Raw genomic sequence first — 22,546 nt, forward strand, 5'->3', positions numbered from 1 at the left:
TAGTTGAAAGAATAATTACTAATAAATGGGGGAAAAAATAATATAACAACGTTTTTAACTGTTTTATAAAAATCGAAGACTAGTTTTAGCTAGCATATTTTGCCAAATTCAATTCAGGCCGACATAATCTTGAAGTTAATGTTTTAGATATAGATCTAGATCGATTTATCATTATAGTAAAAAATATAGTTAGAAAAAAAGGTGTTTTTTTTAAAAATGTTTTTCGATAGATCTATGGATCTAAATATCATCTAAATAAAAACTTTCTAATACAAACTACAAGGCACACTGTCTCTAAAAAATTACTTGAGTGTGAAGCAAAAACATAACTAATTTTAAGATACTAACTTTTATTTACTAAGTTAGCATCAAACGTGGCGATCCATCTGGCATTACATGGATATCATTATGGTTGCCAAAATGATAGTATTAAATAAGACACTTTTGTAGATTTTTTTATCCGTTTGTGTTAAAATTGTATTCCTCTTCAAGGCATTAATATAACACGATGGAATTTAGCGAGCTTAAATCGCTCAATAACAGTTCTGAAATAGAAGCTGTAATAATTCTCGAGAAGTTTATAACTGCCGTAAGTACTCTGTACTGTAGCCTGAAGTCAACTGTTGTAGTGTCAGTGAAAGTCTGAAGTAGTCTAGAGTCTAGAGCTAGATCTAGATAGATCGACTGTAAACTAAAAGTGTAGTTGTTAGTACACAGATCTAGAATTCGAGATCTAACTAAATTGTAGTAGTCATAATAGTGTTTACAGTAGTACACACACTGTACTGTAGTCTAGTGCCAGGGGAGTGGAGACTACTGAGATTAGTTAATGGTAGGTACTAGGATAAATTTTGAAAATTGGTTTAATAGGGAAACAACCACTACAGTTAAAAGGAGCAAAAAATTACAATAACAGAACAGTTTTCCTTTTTGATGTAGCTCAAACGGTTAAATAGTTATGATTTTTTTTCGTATTAAAAAAGGTGATTTTTTTAACATAGGTTTTTTCCCAATTTCTGTGATAGAGTTTTTTTAAGCGTTTACTAAAATTGTCCTAGCTTGTAAACCATATGATCAAATTGTTTATAACTTTGCAATATCTTTATCTATCATATATGCAAGGATAATAAACAATAAAATTAGAAATTTATGGGCAGAGTTAAACAAAAACAGAAGTAGAACAGGGTACCCCCCCTAATTTTTCATATACAGTGCATTCATACAATCTCAGTTAAAATTTTAACTATTCAGAAAATTAAGCTCAAACTTGCTGAGAATGATGAGCTATGGATGTGTCAGTTATTACAATCAAATTAATATTCATAACTGAAAAGATTTTTGTTTTAACTGCTACAAAGCTGATAAATTATACAATTTCCCAAAACTGAAGTCTCGTTGATGTGAAATGCAACATGATGGCAAATTTGAGTTATTAAGCACTTAAGTCTCAAAATTTGCCTGGCTCTAGATTACTCTATTCTCAAACAGAAACAATCAAAATATGTATTTAAATCTATCTGTTTGACAAAAAATAAGGGGTGGAACAGGGTACACCCCCTATTTTTAAATACGAAATGTGTTCATACACTATTTGTTTAGGCTCAATCTATTTGAATCTAAAGCTAACAACTAACTAGAGTGAAGCTTTAAAATAAGTGTGTGTGATGGTTCTATCTAAATAGTTGACAAATAGGTAAAGGATGGTAAAAATGTAAAATGCTGAGTCATCGACACACCTGACATCATTGAAAAACTGAGCGCATATATTTAAATTTTAAAAAAAAAGGCAAATTATATCTATTAGAAATGTAAGGTGTTTTATTCATATAAATGTAATAAACTTGTTGGTATACTTATATAAATATATATAAATTTTAATTTAAAAAGATGTGTTTCTGCTTATTCGTTAATATATTACATTTCAGGAGAAGTTCAACATTGGTTGGTTTTTAAAGGAAATAGTTCATATCACAAATTAATTAGTTTGCCTAAATAAAAGATAAACACATTATTTATTTTAATAGTTTTAATTTCTCGTTTACATGTTCCATCATTAGACAATATAACTGCCATTAGGCCATATAACTGCTTATCATATTGTAGAGATGTGCTGGTTTTAGAAGTGTAGGTTCTACCTGGAAAAGTAAACAGTACAAGTACATTATTTGCCTTCCCATCAAAATAAAAAGGTTTTCTGAATACACCAAATATTTAATGTGTATTGTTAATACCAGACCTTCCTTTCTCCTCCCCCCCCCCCCCCCCCCCACTACCGTCAATATCAAAACAACGCTCGCCACTATCGCCGGCGTCAAAACAACGATCGCCGGCATCAAAACAACGCTCGCCACTATCAAAACAACGCTCGTCGGCGTCAAAACAACGTTCGCCACTATCACCGGCGTCAAAACAACGATCGCCACCATCGCCGGCGTCAAAACAACGTTCGCCACTATCGCCGGCGGCAAAACATCGTTCGCCAATATCGCCGGCGTCAAAACAACGATCGCCATCATCAAAACAACGCTCGTCGGCGTCAAAACAACGGTCGCCACTATCACCGGCGTCAAAACAACGCTCGTCGGCGTCAAAACAACGCTCGCCACTATCGCGGGCGTCAAAACAAAGCTCGACATAATCGCCAGCATCAACACAGCGCTCGCCAATATCGCCTGCGTAAAACAGCGTTTCCCACTATCGCCAGAGTCAAAACTACGATCGCCATTGTCAAAACATCGCCCGCCACCAACGCCCGAGTCAAAAATGCCTTCGGTACTATCACCAGTGTCAAAACAGCGTTCGCCATAAGCGCCAGAGTCAAAACAGTATTCGCCACTAACGCCCGAATAAAAAAGGCGTTCGCTACTTTTGCCGGCGTCAAAACAGCGTTCGCCATTATCGCCCGAGTCAAAACAGCCTTTGCCACTATTGCCCGAATCAAAACAGCATTCGCCATTATCGCCCGAATCAAAACAGCGTTCGCCACTATCGCCCGAGTCAAAACAACGATCGCCACAATCGTAATTACAGTAATACAAGCATATCAGCTAGACTAAGTCACACAAGTGTTAGTAGCGAGACCCGACAACTTCCGGTTCACTTTCACTTCCAGTCTGTAAACAGTTAAGTCCCAAACAGTACACCAAACTGTGAAGCGTATTGCAGCTAAGAGACACATCCAATCATTACGATTTTTTACAGTAATAGAGAAAAATGGATAAGAATGGAGATTATGCAATAAAATTTCAAGTAGAGCCCATAGAGAAGTTTAGGGAATAAGTCAAACTTACCTTATTTTCAATGAAACACTCCATAAAAAATAGTCCATGAAAATATTTTTAAAAAATATATAATACGCTAAGTCCATTTTTCTTCAAAATAATACTCCTCGCAATAAAATTGACCAGGCAAAAACGGAGAATAATAAAAATTACGAAACACTCGCACTCGCGCGTCCGCCAACTCTCGATATTTGGGTAACGGGAGGAAAATCTCGCCGCGCATCGTAAAACGGGAGCCAAATCCTAGTACCTAGTTAATGGCTAATGGACACCAGCCAGAAAAGTCTCAAAGGTATTTGAGAGGTCCATAAATTCATTTAAAAATCTTTCACAGCATAGGGTAGACTGCTCTAACTTCGACCGAGTTCTAACTTCGACCGATTTCTTACTTTGGGCGGAAAAAAAATATATAAAAATTTGTACAAACACCATTGGCCAAAATAAATTATATATTTAGTTACACATTTGAATTGTGGGGGATTTTCCTTATTTAAGTTCATATCTATTTTTAATCGTTTTCGCGCTCTTGTACAGCAAATATTAAGTACAACTCGCCCGTGAATTTTCTCGCGTGAAAATGATGAATTCAGTTTTTGCTGTCTTAGGGGTGTCGTGCTTCACAATGCTCAAAACTCAATTAATTTTTAAAATAAAATTTTTAAAATTATATTAATGCTTATAAAATAGGTTGTAGTATATGTGTGTGTTTTTATTTTTTTTAATTTAATAAAAATGTAAAAGCAAATATTGAAAAACAAATCGGTCGAAGTTAAAACTACTTAAAATTGGCATAGTCCTAACTTCGACCAACTGAAAAACTTGCCCCTAAAAACATAATTTTGCATGAATTATCTTAGTTTAATTATAGTTTTATTGAATAGTTTAATCAGCAGAGCATTCCTTTTTCATAAGACCTAAATGTAACTGAAAATAATAGTGCCATATGTAAAAGACCTAACGATTAATGCTCCCACCCCACCCTAGTCAACCCTGCGCCATCTATTCATTATTTAGTATAGGCCTAGCTATTTTATAATTTCTAGCATTTCTACCCCAATATAGCCCTACACATTTATTCTATTTTAATTCCCTGATCTTTCGACAAAGTTAAACCATTGATTTATTGAAAAAAAAACAATTTATATATAGGCTTATAGCGGTCGAAGTTAGAGCAAGGCCCTGGTCGAAGTTAGAGCAACCCGGTCGAAGTTAAAACCAAACATAACGAAGTGAGGTCTATGTCTAGACTTGCATATAAGAATTATTATCTTAATGATGATTGGTTAACTATTTATACCAAACCAATCGGCAGAGGATAACGTTTTTAATGGTGTAAAAATGAAACCTCTATGTTGATTAGTTTACGGAATATACCGAAGAGAAGCGAATTTACGGCTCGGGCGAAAACGAATCGGTCGAAGTTAGAGCAGTCTACCCTAGTTACAATTAATATGGTTTTAAATTCCTGTCTGTCTGGTTTTTTTCGGACTTTACTAAAGATTGGATGTATTTGATGTTTTTAATATTTTCGGTAGATTTAACTAAATAAAAATTAAAAAAAAAGCAAAAACAATTTGGTTTTCACGTGTAATGGCGACATAAACAATGGCCGCCATAAATTTTATTGTACACATTGTAAGCTAAAAATAGAAAAAATAGGTCATGGTGTTGAAATTTGCATAGTTATTTAAAAACTTGATCTGCAAAGTTTTGTAAACAAAATAACTATAAAGTGGGGCTGTCAGAAATCGATCACGAAGTTCCTTTACAGCCAATCAGTGTTTGTCTTATGAAAGTGAAACATCGGGTTATAACTTAGGCTTGATGAAAATAAATAGAAATGTAGCCTTAAACATTAAACTCAACACATTATTTTCAAGTTCTCTGGATCTGCAACTTGTATAGCATTGATTCTAAAAATATTACATTTCTGAATTAATTTTAGGCTTAAGTTTTTAATAAAATTTTATCTTTTCTTAGTTTTATGGTCCTAAATCTAAAAAAGCACATTTTTATTCCATGTCAACAACATTACGGAAGGAATCTCGTCAACTCGCTGGTGTCCATTAGTAGTTAGTAGGATGCATCTATTTGGACCCGGGTCCCAATAGCCTCGGCCGCTATTGGGACCAGCGAATAAAATTGTTAGGATTTAGTAATCTATATATATAATTCTCTTCTGGGAGCCATTTGAAAACAAGCTGCAAGCGCGCCTTACAGTCCCCTCTCTTCCTCTCTATCGCTACCACCCCCACCCCCTCACATGGACTGGTGAGCTGTGGTTCACGCTGTTTACATTTTACAATCATAGAGACGGGTTTGGTGACGGCCAATAAAGGGCAGATAATTTAGTTTGAAAAGATTTTAAACATAGAGGAGGTAACTAAGAGGAGGCTGCTTTCACGGGGGGGGGGGGGGGGGGTTTAGTGTTTTTAGGCAAATATTTTTAGTGGAAGCATTGGTACTGTCGAATTCACAAATTATGAATTACTGAAAGGTAGAAAAAACAACTAAATAGCGGCGTATGATACGCAGCGGGTCGGCTCGTTAGTAATAATAATTCTTTTTTAAGCAGAATATATCTTTTCTGTTGTAGTGATTTTTTTCTTGTAATTCTATATGATATAGGCTATTAAGTAATTAAGATCTTGCTTTAAATCTTCTTCTTCGTTCTTAATTATTAGTGTTGAAGGGGATAGAGATTTATCTGCCAGTGGGTTTGAACTCGAGACTTTGTTCGAATTTATCAACCATGAGCTTTTTGCCGACTCGACCACGCCTCCAACACAATTAAGCGTTACGTGTCAACTGGTTATGCGTCATTGAGGCCATTGACTTCGATTTCAGCCTGCTTTTCTTTTTGGATTTGCTTCCATAGCCTTTGTCCAACTAAGAACAATCTACAAGGCAGCAGTTGTTTAATTTTGGAGTTGTCTCTCCTAGAAGAGTGGCTGTCCCCAGCTAACGAGCCTCATCTGCCCGAGGGTTCGAACTCGAGACTTTTCGGTTTAGCAACCATGAGCTTTACCGACTCGACCACGCCGACCCTGCTTTAAATATCCGATATCATTCCTGTCAAATGTTATGGCGAGCGGGAGTCGTTAGGTCTATGAACTTCTCTGGCAGAGCGAATGTTGAGCGCGCATGTAAAATGTGTTCTATTTTTCTTTCTTCTGTTAAACGTAATTTGATTTCATAGGCCTATCAGTCCAAATACAAAAAACAAAACAAAAATAACTCTAAAATAGCTCATTATAGGCTGTATTCTTCAGCTCCCTAGCCCGTTTTCTTGAACACTATCTCACATGCATTGTAGTAGGCTTTAATAGAAGCAATATATAACACTTGAACTCACAATTGCCCCAAATCCGTTTTTCCTCTTGTTGGGGTGGGGGGTGGGGCAAATAAGACGACGACAAATCTCAACCAGTTCAAAGTAATGGTCTTGCTATGACGTATGCATACACTATTCGCATCTAAACCAATCTGACCTCACAGTGACCCTAGCTAGACCGTTTAGGTATTTTTCTCGCGCTGACGAGAAAACATGAGCGGGCGATCAATGGAGCAACGGTGTTTATAATTGGCGTGTTTAAAAACCTAAATCTAGAAAAAATATATAAACTATTTTAAATAAAAATTTTTAAAAATGTCACCTATGCAGACAACTCAGCTATCGAGATTGAACATTAAACTTAGTTAAATACACATTACTTCTTGCAAAAACGAGAGCTTAGATCGGTTCCGATCCCGTAACTGGTCGAGATGCTGGAGGCACTGCGTTCTCCACTCGGCCACGACATTTTACAAAAATTTATAGATGTGTAATGATTTTGTATATACAGCTAAATCTATAGTATTTAGAAATAGCAACACAAGAACTAATGATAGCAAATCCGTATAACTGATTACATTAAAACACAAGAAAATACTAGAAAAATCAAATAAACATAAATCTTTAAAGGTATCATTTTATTACAGGTTGTACGAGTGTGTAACGAACAATGCCGGGTCCGTATAGTGGCAATGGCTATAGGGACCCGGGTCCTAATAGCTGCAGAGGCGTCCGTATAGCCACTTCCTAAGTAGTAGGCCTAATAAAAATAATGCTAATAATTACATTTTGATAGATTACACTGTAAAACCTTAGTTTAGCATAGTAAATTCCAGCGAAGCTAGTAATGTGCGGTGGATGTAACTAGTTAATATTTCTTTCATTTGGCCATATTTATGACATATTTTACATAATATAACAGATAATAGAGTAACAAATCACAATTCATGACCAAACCAGTCAAAAATATCCTGGAATAAACTTTAAACTACCCTGTTCGAGACAACAATGAGTAAATCTAGATTTTCTTACTAAATCTAAAATTTACCCAATTTTCAATTTAAACATGACCACTGAATGATAGACATCCATATTTAATCCATTAGGCACTTATTTTGAAGTTTTTAGTTGGTTTTAAACAAAATAACTTAATCTAATATTTATTGTCACTCACTGCCATGCATCACACACCTCTCCATGACAACACTTCTTATGTTTGAAGCTAAAGAAAACCACAAATCTGGTTAGACTTTTTAAGTGGCCATGCACCCAGAATTCCTCACTAGTGATAACCAAATAGTGGTCTCATGGTTTAAAAAAATAAATAAATTTGGTTGTCATTCAAAAACCATCTTTTATAAAAAAAAAAGTGGTTAGCAATATTTAATTTCTTTTTACATAGACTGATAAACCTAATAGTTCTACAGACTTCAATTCATTTTTGTACTCCTCATGTTGATATTTAAAATGTTCTAGTATTTTTAATGAAACCAACTTTTAAATTTAGCCTTTATTTTCCAACGGAAATTTTGAAATGCTTTCCTGACATATAGGCCTATAGCCCTGCCACCTATAATTTGTTGTTATAATGTGAAAACCTCACCATTTTGCTTGTGGTTAACATTTTTAATAGTAATTTGTAGAAGGTCACTGAAATTTACCTAAAAATGGTCGGAAGTCATGCTTCCGGTCGGGACGCCATATTGTTGTTAGCACCCGACCACGCCTCCAAGTTAGCAAGTAGTAATACTAGTAAATACAAGCAGCGGCCATGTTTTTTTTTTACAATTTATCAATTACAGCATTCATATCTCAAAGGAAAAAATGTATTTAAAACAATCAAATTATAAAAAAAATTGTTCCTTAGCTTATTTTAAAAATACATGTAAACCCAAGTAGATCCCTTTCCATCGTGATTTGCATACTTTGCGTCCTTCACCAAGGCATAAATTATCATCAAACAAGATTATTGTTCTATCTAACAACATCAACAAAATCACCCCACAATGTAACAAGATTTAGATTATCAACGGCAAAGATCGAATATGCATTTTGCTGTACAAATCTGTTTCCTGCCAGTTTTTTTCAGGCAACACTTTAATTTCTATGGTGGTGCCTTAGCAGATCACTAAAAAATTATTCATGTGACATCTCCTTAGTACTGTAGTCTCTATCTACCAATAGGTTATAGATGTCATGTTTCAAATCTCTTTAGTATTGTTGTGTACCTCCACTATTTGAGTATTGATCTTTTTCAATCCTCTTAGTACTCCAGTATATATCCACTGAAAAGTAATGTGAGATTTTTTATTTTATTTTAGTACTCCCAAGTATTTACATTTCCTGACTTGGATATACAGTTAAAGAAAGTGAGTAGTTGACATATGTCCATGTTTCTGTTTGATAATGTCTGTTGAATATGGTTAGGCTAGTTTCTGTTTGATAATGTCTGTTGAATATGGTTAGGCTAGTCGGTGTTTTATTGTGCATATTTGTTTTAATGTCTTAACAGGAATGTGTTGAAGCAATTCTAAAATGGCTGAAGAAGCCACAGATTGCTCCGAAAACATCCATCGCTTGCCTGCAAGCCTTTCGTATCATAAGTCGAGATAAGACCAACATGCAGGCACTGACTAATGAAAATGCGCTGAGCACTTTAATCATGGTTGCAGGAATCCAGCACTATGCTCAACAGGATGTAGATGATGCAGCTGTTAGCATAAGTAGCGATGATCAGTCAGGTCAGTCCACTCTTGGTGTATGTATTGATAGAATCCAGCACTATGCTCAACAGGATGTAGATGATGCAGCTGCTAGCATAAGTAGCGATGATCAGTCAGGTCAGTCCACTCTTGGTGTATGTATTGATAGAATCCAGCACTATGCTCAACAGGATGTAGATGATGCAGCTGTTAGCATAAGTAGTGATGATCAGTCAGGTCAGTCCAATCTTGGTGTATGTATTGATAGGATCACTTGAAACTAGTAGCATAGCATGTGGTAAGGTCACTTAGTGTTATGTACTGATAAGATCACTTGAAACTGGTAGCATAGCAAGTGGTAAGGTCACTTAGTGTTAGTATAAATAGTGATCATTCTTGTTTGTTCATGCATTCATTTTTTGTATCCAATCTTTTGTTCTCCAGTGATAGTTGAAGCACAGAAATGTCTTTGTAATGTCATCTTCAATAGTATTGAGGCTCAGAGATATTGCTGGTAAATAATTTCTCTACATTTGACCTGAGACGTGTTGATAGCTTTTTGGTAAATAAACTGTAGCTGGTAGTTTTCTAAACAGTAATAAAAAAGTCAGTTTGTTGTTAAACTGTTTCAGTAAATCTGGATGTGTTGATGGAGTTGTACAAAGGCTAAAGACCTATGGTGACCCAGATGTTCAGTTTGATGTTAAGGTATGAAGTCAACAGGTTATTTCAAATAGAAGACATGTTGACGGTCATTGTTTCAAGATGTTATAGGCTTTAAGAAACCTAGTTGTTGCAGGATTGAGTATTTAAAAAGTTATGCTGATGGCACTATTATATTCTTTTCAGTTTTTTGATATGAGGATTTTATTTCTACTGACTGCATTACCAGCTTGTGTGGAAACCAGGTATTATTCTAGTTTGCACACACACTCCACACACAATGACATGGACACAGGTAAATGTAGCACTCATGTTTCCTGTGTTTGATGTTTACCTCAGACCCAAAGTCCGCTATGAATTGCATGGTTTCACCTACCTGATGGAAGTTCTTGACCTAACCTTGCGTGATGCAGAAAACCAAGACAAGGGCTTGACAGACCAACAGGTGGAGCTGTGTGCAGAAATTCTCAAAATTTTATTTAATCTCACAATATCAATGGAGAAAAAATCTGTGGATGAGGTCAGTTGCTAAATTCATCTTTTGTTCCCTTTATGTTTTATTTTTTGTAGTTCTTTTTACAAGTTTTTCTAATCGTACGGTCTCAATCAACTCTTCCCAAATCTTCTGTCAAAACTAGAGGATGGGAATCTAGTTGAATCATTTCAAATTATCTACTCCTCTCACCGTCACTTTAAAGTTTTCAAACACAAACATTGTAGAAAAGAACCACCATATACATTCTATTTATTTAAGCACTGAAAGGATTTGTTGTCCACTTTTTTTACTTTCTTGTATAAAGAGAATAGAAAAAGCATGTAATCGTGTATAAAAATCACATAAAATTTTGACAGTTTTCACCGTTTTACTTCTCAGTACTTCATCATAAAGGGAGTATAGGGGACGTATTTTAATCGGGCATAAATTCTAAATCCAGATTTATCAAAACTAAGGTGTTTTACGCATAATCAAGTTGGAAAAAACTGGTCTTTGCAATTCTCTAATTGTGTATGTCTATGAACATGATAACTTGAGTACTGTTACAGCTAGAATGTTTTGGTGTTTGTTTATGATTGCATTATATTTGTGCAAATGGATGATAGCATTAACTTATCCTGTACAGGAAGAGGAAGCTCATTTTATGCGCCTTGTTAGCATACTACATGACCTTTTGATGAGCACAATCATGTCTAAAGACAAGCAAGAAGATCTACAGAGGTAAGTTGAAACATTTGCAAGATTTACACACTCACTTCCAGTTCCAGCATGACTAGAGATGCTTGGCAATGGTGGTGTGACATGGTAGATAGTTGATCTATCAAGTATTAGGTAAGTTCTCAAATGACCAGAGATGCTTGGCAATGGTGGTGTGACATGGTAGATAGTTGATCTATCAAGTATTAGGTAAGTTCTCAAATGACCAAAGGTCCCACAATGGACGTGTACCAAAAGTATGGCTAGCTAAGGGGAACTGCTTGCCAAACACGACACTGTAGCCAGAAACTGAAGCTGCTGTAGTCTCTCTTACAAGGTTCTCCTGTGATTACTAAGTGGTTGGCTCAAATTTTCTAATCTTTTACATGGAAAGCATTGTTCAAATAGACTGAATTCAAAATATTTTTGTTGGGAAACCTATGTTGGGAAAATATGAGGTCAAAGGTCATGTTAAAAAAAAAGTACACTGTTGGAAGGAGTAGGTACATTTAGATCTTAAGGTACTGTGAAGATTTATAAGTAATTTCAGATATTTTTTTTTTTAAGTATTTGTTTTTTTTTTTGGCATGAAAATAGTGTTTTTTTAAATTTTACATGTACTTATTGATGTTTTTAGTCACATTGTCAACCTCTTGATTAACATACCTGCGGACTTCTATGAAGAGCTTCTAACTCCAATGGTGGATGATGATAAAGGCATGGACAATAAAGACACAGAATATGACGGGAAAAATATGGAGGCTATACATGTCATTCTGGAATTCTTGGATCATAGATTACGCTCTGTAAGTCATATGCTATGTTATGGAAGTCTTATGTTACATTATGTAAGTCATAGATGCTGTTACGTAATTTTTAACAGCCTAAAACATGTAATATACAAGTCTGTTGAATATGTGTTTCTTGTGCTCTTATAGTAGACGATGTAATGAGCCAATTAGCCTAAGGGGTCATCCATAAATGATGTCACACTTGTATGGGGGAGGGGGTCCGTAATTTTGTGACGATGTGTGATGAGGGGGAAAAGGGGGGGGGATTCAGATGTTGCGACGTCACACTTTTGCATGATAAAAAAGCAATGTTAGAAACGAATTTTAGACGTTATTTCGCGTTTTAGATAACTTTTAATAAATTGTAATAGTTTAGACAAGATTTTAGAAAAATACCGATGTTTTAAAAAAAATTCAACTGCAATTTTTAGGGGGGTTGTAGGTTAAGGTGTGACGTCATTTTAGGGGGGGTGTCTGGCTTTTTGTGACGGTGGGGAGGGGGGAGGTAAAAATCGTCAAAAAAGCGTGACGTCATTTATGGATGACCCCAGGACAGACATAGAGAAATAAAATTAGGTGGATTACACCCATCACATACGGTGAAGCTTAAGCTAAAAAATGTTAAAGATACATTGGTTCCTATTTTACATTGCTTGTGTTGTTTCAGACAACAAAAAACGTGAAAGAAAGTTTGGCTCCTATTTTACACTGTTTGTGCGAAGCATGTCGTCACAACCGGGCAATCAGAAAGTTCTGTAGGCTGAAGGTAATTAAAGTTTCATTCTTTTAGTAGATTCACTTTCTAAATATCTGTCTGTCTGATGGTACACACCTCATGTCTGTCTGTCTGATGGTACACACCTCATGTCTGTCTGTCTGATGGTACACACCTCATGTCTGTCTGATGGTACACACCTCATGTCTGTCTGTCTGATGGTACACACCTCATGTCTGTCTGATGGTACACACCTCATGTCTGTCTGATGGTACACACCTCATGTCTGTCTGATGGTACACACCTCATGTCTGTCTGTCTGTCTGATGGTACACACCTCATGTCTGTCTGTCTGATGGTACACACCTCATGTCTGTCTGTCTGATGGTACACACCTCATGTCTGTCTGTCTGATGGTACACACCTCATGTCTGTCTGATGGTACACACCTCATGTCTGTCTGTCTGATGGTACACACCTCATGTCTGTCTGTCTGATGGTACACACCTCATGTCTGTCTGATGGTACACACCTCATGTCTGTCTGATGGTACACACCTCATCTGTCTGTCTGATGGTACACACCTCATGTCTGTCTGATGGTACACACCTCATGTCTGTCTGATGGTACACACCTCATCTGTCTGTCTGATGGTACACACCTCATGTCTGTCTGATGGTACACACCTCATGTCTGTCTGATGGTACACACCTCATCTGTCTGTCTGATGGTACACACCTCATGTCTGTCTGATGGTACACCCCTCATGTCTGTCTGATGGTACACACCTCATGTGTCTTGCAGGTACTTCCACCTTTGAGAAGTGAAGTAAAACGCTTACCTGAAGAAGGAGACTCTCTTAGAAACAAGTAGGCCAAGTTTGCATATATATATATATATATATATGAACGTCTGTGTGTGTGTATGTCCTTTATGCATTACTACATAGTTCATCTGATCTGCATAAAACTTTGGGATATTTATTATTGGGAAGGTTTCTGCTAAATAAAAAAATGTACGGGAATGATTTTCCCTATATACAGTTCATACAAATAAAAGTGGGATGAGCCATATAGCTTTGGGTAGTTGATGTGGAATACTCCTAGCCTATGGCACCTACGTTGGTATTAAAAGAAAGCTATGCACTAAGGACAGGATGGGCTACTAACCTGAATCTGGACTGTTGTCCAGTTCCCTGGAAAGGGCGATTTTGCGCTACAGGCTTTGCAGTGCGCGCTATGATGCCTACATTCAAGAAATACAGTGTCTACTTCGTTTATGAAGTCATGTTCTAAGAGTTTACAATAGGTACGCGTACAAGTACGCTAGTTTTTCATAAATAAATATATATGTATATTTACACATACATTTATATTTAAGTATATACACAGGAGTGCCGCTTTTGTAGGTTATTCTGGCAAATTCTTTATATATTCTGGAATCACGTTTATAATTCTGGATTTGCAAAGTTTGACTAAAAAGTTTTATAGAAACTGAAAATGCTGATATAGTTTAGAAAGACCTGTCTCTCCCCAATTCAGTCTTAGCTGAAACTGTAGACAGAGTCTTTTAGTCAGAAAACCAGGAGTTTCAAGTTTAATCATAAAACCACGTCCATGTCCCACTACAAGTACATTTTTGTAGACATGACCTACTACAAGTATATTGTTGTTGATATGACCTACTACAAGTATATTGTTGTTGATATGACCTACTACAAGTATATGGTTGTTGATATGACCTACTACACGTATATTGTTGTTGAAATGACCTACTACAAGTATATTGTTGTTGATATGACCTACTACAAGTATATTGTTGTTGATATGACCTACTACAAGTATATTGTTGTTGATATGACCTACTACAAGTATATTGTTGTTGATATGACCTACTACAAGTATATTGTTGTTGATATGACCTACTACAAGTATATTGTTGTTGATATGACCTACTACAAGTATATTGTTGTTGATATGACCTACTACAAGTATATTGTTGTTGATATGACTTACTACAAGTATATTGTTGTTGAAATGACCTACTACAAGTATATTGTTGTTGATATGACCTACTACAAGTATATTGTTGTTGATATGACCTACTACAAGTATATTGTTGTTGATATGACCTACTACAAGTATATTGTTGTTGATATGACCTACTACAAGTATATTGTTGTTGATATGACTTACTACAAGTATATTGTTGTTGATATGACCTACTACAAGTATATTGTTGTTGATATGACCTACTACAAGTATATTGTTGTTGATATGACCTACTACAAGTATATTGTTGTTGAAATGACCTACTACAAGTATATTGTTGTTGATATGACCTACTACAAGTATATTGTTGTTGATATGACCTACTACAAGTATATTGTTGTTGATATGACCTACTACAAGTATATTGTTGTTGATATGACCTACTACAAGTATATTGTTGATAATGATGATGTGCTACTCACAAAACGAATGGTGTGTGCTACTCACAATATTAATGATGATGTGCTACTCACAATATTAATGATGATGTGCTACTCACAAAATGAATGATCTGTGCTACTCACAAAACTAATGATGTTGTGCTACTCACAAAACTAATGATGGTGTGCTACTCACAAAACTAATGATGGTGTGCTACTCACAAAACTAATGATGGTGTGCTACTGACAAAACTAATGATGATGTGCTACTCATAAAACTAATGATGGTGTGCTACTGACAAAACTAATGATGATGTGCTACTCACAATACTAATGATGTTGTGCTACTCACAAAACTAATGATGATGTGCTACTGACAAAACTAATGATGATGTGCTACTGACAAAACTAATGATGATGTGCTACTCACAATACTAATGATGTTGTGCTACTCACAAAACTAATGATGATGTAGTCACCTGTTGAAGGTGTTTGTAATCCTGGAGGAGGGGGTTTCTACATGTCATATATAAAGGGGTTAGTCTTTTGAATAGTTGGTTTAAATAACATCCAGTAGGCTGTTGTTGTTTTTTTTAAATATCCCTCCAAATTATAGCATTTTTATTTAAACTCAGTTTGTGGGTTGATAAAATATGACCATTTATCTCAGGAAAACATCTGATAAAATATATCCAATACAACTCATAACGAACATAACATATACATTATTTCTCCCATGACAACATCAGCCTTGACACATAATGTACCAAACATAACTCTAGACAACTAGATCAAATCTCTAGACCTATGTCACTAAAATCTCTAGACAACTAGATCAAATCTCTAGACCTATGTCAAGTCCAACTACTCTTGTCATGTTTTAGGCTGTGTAAACTACTTACTTCCCCTGTAACAGAAGTCAAAGATCTTGTAGCTCATTTCCTCTTCATCTTATGTAAAGAAAATGGTAGGTGTATATATATATATATGTATGTGTGAGTGTGTGCATATATATATAACTGTGTGAGTATTTAGGTATACATTCGTATAGATGGAGATATATATATATATGTATGTATATATATATATATATATATATATATATATATATATATATATATATATATATATATATATATATATATATATATATGTGTGTGTGTGTATATATATGTGAATATATATATATATGTGTGTGTATATGTGTGTATATATGTTTGTGTATATGTGTATGTGTGTGTATGTGTGTATATATATGTGTGTATGTATATACATATATGTATGTATAAATAGATATATATAGTGTGACATATAGATAGAGATTTTGATAGATATATTTAGATTATGAGTGCCAGAAGGTCTTCTCATGGTAGAGATGTTTTGTGTTGAGCAAACTGTCTTGTACAATCTAGTGAACCGTATGGTCAAGTACACTGGCTATGGGAACTGTGCTGGACTTCTGGCTCAGTTTGGCCTGCTCAAACTTGGGGATAGTGGCCAGCGCAAGGGTGACTATTCCAGCAATTCTGAGGATTCTGAAACGGAAGAATATGCAGAATTGAAGGATGGGTAAGTCTCTTATGTGAACACATTGACCTCTTTGAGCCCACCTGCTCCTTGTTCCAAGTGAACATCGTTGACCTCTTTAAGCCCACCTGCCCCTTGTTCCAAGTGAACATCGTTGACCTCGTTAAGCCCACCTGCCCCTTGTTCCAAGTGAACATCTTTGAGCCCACCTGCTCCTTGTTCCAAGTGAACATCGTTGACCTCGTTAAGCCCACCTGCTCCTTGTTCCAAGTCAACATCTTTAAGCCCACCTGCTCCTTGTTCCAAGTGAACATCGTTGACCTCTTTAAGCCCACCTGCCCCTTGTTCCAAGTGAACATCGTTGACCTCGTTAAGCCCACCTGCCCCTTGTTCCAAGTGAACATCTTTGAGCCCACCTGCTCCTTGTTCCAAGTGAACATTGTTGACCTCTTTAAGCCCACCTGCTCCTTGTTCCAAGTGAACATCGTTGACCTCTTTAAGCCCACCTGCCCCTTGTTCCAAGTGAACATCGTTGACCTCGTTAAGCCCACCTGCTCCTTGTTCCAAGTGAACATCGTTGACCTCTTTAAGCCCACCTGCTCCTTGTTCCAAGTGAACATCGTTGACCTCTTTAAGCCCAGCTGAATATTTAGTTTAACTGACCTTTTTTTTTTAAAAAATTATTTCTTCTAGGTTAGGAGTTAAATATAAACCAAGTTGAATTAACCCCTTGCTACCTGGGCTCTACATTTACTTGCCATACTTGTTGTTTTGCTCAAATTTTAGTATATTTTTTCCTTGTAACATCTCTTCACACTTGTCCAACATGCATGACACGAATGATAAAAAAATGAACTTTTTTTTTAGCTGGTCACAACATTTGTGCCATCAGCATAGTTCATGTTTTGAAATGTGTTAAACAATTTGACCAGCATGACAAAATAAAACAAGAAAATTTGAGACTTCACAGTAGTATGATGGAAATCCCAGGGCTGGATGATGAAAGTATTATATGTCTTACTGGTCCATCTAAATCTAACTGTAATATTCCACTGATCCACTGTACAGCACCTATTGGTGGGCATGTAGAGCATTGAATGGAAGGCGTGTAGAGCATTGAATGGTGTATTGATCCTACTCAAAACACAACCAATCCATGACTGCTTGTATTGACAGAGTAAACCCTGTGACTGGTAGATGGGAAGAACACAAAGCCGACCCCATGGCTGGTATGAGTGATGAACAAAAAGAATATGAGGCCAATCAACTCATCAACACCATTGACAAACTACAAAGGTAAAACTGCATGAATCTTCACTTGTTCTATTCATGAAATGTATAAGTCTTGTCGATGTGACCACTGCAAATTGCAAATGCCAGTTGGTGAGTTAGCCACAAAGTGTGTGTAAGTAAGCCACCCTAGCAAGGTGTGTGTAAGTAAGCCACCCCAGCAAGGTGTGTGTAAGTAAGCCACCCCAAGGAAGGTAAAGTGAGCCGTGTCTTGTTGTCTTGCAGGCAGGGGGTGATTGAGCCATGTCTTGTTGTCTTGCAGGCAGGGGGTGATTGAGCCATGTCTTGTTGTCTTGCAGGCAGGGGGTGATTGAGCCATGTCTTGTTGTCTTGCAGGCAGGGGATGATTGAGCCATGTCTTGTTGTCTTGCAGGCAGGGGATGATTGAGCCATGTCTTGTTGTCTTGCAGGCAGGGGGTGATTGAGCCGTGTCTTGTTGTCTTGCAGGCAGGGGGTGATTGAGCCATGTCTTGTTGTCTTGCAGGCAGGGGATGATTGAGCCATGTCTTGTTGTCTTGCAGGCAGGGGGTGATTGAGCCATGTCTTGTTGTCTTGCAGGCAGGGGGTGATTGAGCCATGTCTTGTCTTGCAGGCAGGGGGTGATTGAGCCATGTCTTGTTGTCTTGCAGGCAGGGGATGATTGAGCCATGTCTTGTTGTCTTGCAGGCAGGGGGTGATTGAGCCATGTCTTGTTGTCTTGCAGGCAGGGGGTGATTGAGCCGTGCCGTGTTGGAGAAGACGGCAAGCCCGTGCCACTGGAACATGTGCTGGAGCTGTTGGAGGGCCAGAGTGGGGCTGAAGGGGGATCTGATGCTCCTGAGGAGGATTGAAGCCTGTATTTGCTTGACTGATAGTTGATGCTGCTTCTTTGTTAACTAACCATTTTAGCTGGATAGGTTAGGTAGCTCCCTTCATACAGCACAGGTGCAGCATGATTGTATAACTATTGTTCTGTGGATGTATCCTTGCTTGAATCTACTTGCTTTTCCTCCAGCACAGAGGACACTCCATGCCAGTCTTTGTATCCAAAGTGTTCACTTGCCACATTGGACAGTGGATTTCTTTCATTTCAACCAAGCCATCTCTAAAGTTGACTAGAATGTGCTACAAGTAACAGGCAGTCATCCCTGCCTCACTTTGATATTTTTCTGTGATCATTTTCTGCTGCACTATTTATTTGCTTCAATTATCTGACCAACTGCCCATGTAATCATGTCCAGTTGTCTGACCATTGTACAACTGCCCATGTAGTGTCATCCATTTATGATGTCTACAAAAGGATGATAGTAACACCACCTGCAGCCTGATGTTGACATCTAATTAGAATGTTTAACATTTGAAAATATTTGACAAGGAAATAGTTTTCATTCTGCAGTCCTATGCAGCTTTGTTATATCATTCATCGATGTACACAAACATCACCTTTGAAATAAGTCATTCTGGATTTTAAATACATTTCATTTTTTTATAACCATCATTCGGACATTTTGTTTGAAATAGCATTGTCCCTCCTCCTGCGTACACATCATAATTGGATGATCCTTGTCACAGTCTCTTGATAAATCTGCCCACATAAAACATTTTACCCTGTTGTTGAATCCTGTGAGTTTTAACTTTAGCTAACAAATTGTGTTTAGAAGCTAGTTTCATCTTTCTGCTAGGTTTAATGTAGACCCTTTTGGTAACAAGTTTTCCATGAACAACCAGTCATACCAGCCACACTTGGCTGTCCCATCACTTAAGACAACCAGTCATACCAACCACACCTGGCTGTCCCATCACTTAAGACAACCAGTCATACCAGCCACACCTGGCTGTCCCATCACTTAAGACAACCAGTCATACCAACCACACCTGGCTGTCCCATCACTTAAGACAACCAGTCATACCAAACTTAATGACTTTGACATGTACATCAGTTTAAAGAATGAAGCCGATGAACTGCTAGTAGTGCTAGTGTAAAGGCTAGAGGAAGCTTTCAAATCAAAAGGCTGGCCATCCCATCTCTTCTGTGTTGGCCTACATGTCTAGTCTGTTGGCCAACATTTCTAGTAAAGATATTTCAGCTTGAGTTAGCATCTCTCCTATGATCTTTTTTTAACATATACATGCATTTTTTTAATGTGTTTTTTTTTTTGTCAATGTGCAATAAATATCAATGACTAAAGACTTGAATGAGGGAACAGCTGAACTAATGCATTGACTGTCTGCAGTTAGTATCTGCAATAGAAGACTTGGAGACATGACGGACAGTGAATTAGTGCATTTATTTGTGTGCAATAGGGTTGAGCAGCTTCAGCAGAAACTGTACATAATTTTTTATAGCCATTCAATCCATATATTCAGGTGTGCAAGTCATTTTTTTGTTGTTTTATAAAAGATACAATGGACAGCCTGAGAATGAGAGAAACCTTATATTTGTCATCTTCTATTGTCAGCTTGGCTAGGAGTCTCCCAAACAGAGAGGCTCTATATGTCTCTTTAAAATGAGAGTGCCCTCCTCATTTAGAAAAAGAGTGCCTCTAGCTTTGCTAGGCAGTGACAACCCATAGGTACTGGTGTGTAATTGAACCAAATTCTCTCACCTCATCTTTTTTTTTTAAATTTTAACTTTGCATCTAATTATAGATTTCACAGATATTCTTACAAATTTTTATGTAAAAAATGTTACATTTTGACAGTAATTTTATCAAATACACAATGTTCAACAATATTTAGTAGGTACCACTTACCCCTTATAGAACATCAGCTGCGTTGTTACAATTTTCTTCATAAAGCTGTTAACACTTTACAGTCCAGGTATACACATATTCTTACTTATGTGCAGGCAGGCAAAAAGAATACTCACTTTCAATTATAACACATCAAATTTAAACAAAAAATATTTTATAATGTCCTTATACATGAAGAACTTGTAGGCTATAACAAAAAGCATTAAATGGGGAAAATGGTCTAAATTAATAATTGTAAAGTAAATCCCAGAAAAAAATAAAACTACACCTTTCACCATTATATGTGTGAAGATATAATTAAAATGAAACAAAACAAACTTCAATGTAGTCAAAGGTACTCATTTTCTTTTTCAATCTCACTACTTGTGAGTATAAGAACACAATAAATAAAAGATTATTTTATCAGCATGTTAATAAGTGTACTATAAATAGTTGTGGCTCATAGGAATGTACCTAAAAAATATCACAGGTGCATAGGACTGTAAAGGGTTAATCTGTTTCAAAATTATGATCACTTCTGTTAAGCTGATTTAAATATGTATATTTCTTTTGAATTAGATTTTTAGAATGTTGTAATTTTATTCTCTATTTGCAGTGCTTATTTTTTTCCTTATGAAAACAGGAAAAATGACAAGCTTACTATTTTCTAAAATCATAAATGTTTATGAGAATACTATACTTTTTAAGTTAAATCTTCAGCAAAATTTGATTGTTACTTTTGGTTGTTTTTTTTTTTATTTTAGTTTGATGGTATTTTTCCTAAATTTTTCTAATTTAGATTGTCAGAAAATGTGTCATTCATTAAAATTGATAAAGAAAAATAATTTTAGAGGAGTTACCTAAAGCAAAGTTTTAGAATGAAAGTTGAGTTAATCTTTGATAGAAAAAAAAAAGCACATCATTTATGAAATTTAAAGGATAAACTGGTATCTGAAGGGGTTAAAGTTTGCTTTAACAATGGTTAGAAATTTGACAGAAAAGATTAAGTTGTCAAAAGAACATTTCATACTGATTATTTGTTTCAACATTCCATGTATTACACATGAAAGAGCTTCTGAACAGTCCTTATTAGATGACAGTACTCCACACACCATTCAATGATTGTCATGTTTCAGTATTTTCTTTAATTTAGTGATTTCTACATGTATAAAAGTATAAAGCTTTGTCACATGTATTTTATGAGTAGTTTAGTTCTGACCTTTATTTCATGTTTATGTCCCATGTTTGGTTGTTGTTATTTTTTACAATTGAAGAACTGTCTTGAAAGCTCCAAAACAATTTAGTGAAATGGCATGTACATTTCTGCTACCTTTATAAGGTGTTAGTACTGTCAAAGCTGCCCCACTATATTACAAGTTCCAACCAGTTTAATGTTTGTAGACAAGATTTTTTTTCAATTAGAAAAAATATTTTTAGGAATCTCCACATTTGTTTGCTTCAGTCTGAGTTGGCTGAGTTTTGTTGTATGTAACCAATGAATCAAACTGTCAAGCTTTGTATTTGGTCCCAGCAAACAGGATGTTTCTGGTGGTGCCACACTTTGTGGTCCCAGCAAACAGGATGTTTCTGGTGGTACCACACTTTGTGGTCCCAGCAAACAGGATGTTTCTGGTGGTACCACACTTTGTGGTCCCAGCAAACAGGATGTTTCTGGTGGTACCACACTTTGTGGTCCCAGCAAACAGGATGTTTCTGGTGGTACCACACTTTGTGGTCCCAGCAAACAGGATGTTTCTGGTGGTACCACACTTTGTGGTCCCAGCAAACAGGATGTTTCTGGTGCTCACTTACTTTTGTATCGCTTTGTAGCCATATTTTTGTTTGTGTAAACGATACTGATATTGTTCACAGTAAACCAAAGAAATGAACAGCCTCTTGTTTATTGCTT

The 22,546-nt window shown here is 36.3% G+C and overlaps 1 protein-coding gene across 1 annotated transcript; it reads left to right on the forward strand.

Moving 5' to 3' along the window:
* The first annotated feature begins 282 nt into the window (after positions 1-282).
* On the forward strand, positions 283-22,518 carry LOC131937348 (synembryn-A). The gene is made up of 15 exons (XM_059294691.1): positions 283-589; positions 8,937-8,984; positions 9,128-9,356; positions 9,762-9,831; positions 9,950-10,025; positions 10,167-10,225; positions 10,320-10,500; positions 11,102-11,196; positions 11,810-11,978; positions 12,631-12,729; positions 13,483-13,547; positions 15,994-16,076; positions 16,522-16,678; positions 17,813-17,932; positions 18,630-22,518. The coding sequence occupies exons 1-15, from the start codon at positions 509-511 to the stop codon at positions 18,754-18,756; spliced, it is 1,659 nt and encodes a 552-aa protein (XP_059150674.1). The 5' UTR covers positions 283-508; the 3' UTR covers positions 18,757-22,518.
* The last annotated feature ends 28 nt before the right edge of the window (positions 22,519-22,546 follow it).

This window comes from Physella acuta, unplaced genomic scaffold (assembly GCF_028476545.2).
Source record: "Physella acuta isolate Inbredline_101_S28 unplaced genomic scaffold, ASM2847654v3 ptg000208l, whole genome shotgun sequence".
NCBI classification, from domain to species: domain Eukaryota; kingdom Metazoa; phylum Mollusca; class Gastropoda; family Physidae; genus Physella; species Physella acuta.

Bases quoted from the DNA above. Each gene is read 5' to 3' on its own strand.
- LOC131937348 (XM_059294691.1), top strand. From the start codon at position 509: ATGGAATTTAGCGAGCTTAAATCGCTCAATAACAGTTCTGAAATAGAA. The intron at 10,226-10,319 runs GTATTATTCTAG...TGTTTACCTCAG, and splicing joins CCAGCTTGTGTGGAAACCAG to ACCCAAAGTCCGCTATGAAT. The intron at 13,548-15,993 runs GTAGGCCAAGTT...GTCATGTTTTAG, and splicing joins GGAGACTCTCTTAGAAACAA to GCTGTGTAAACTACTTACTT.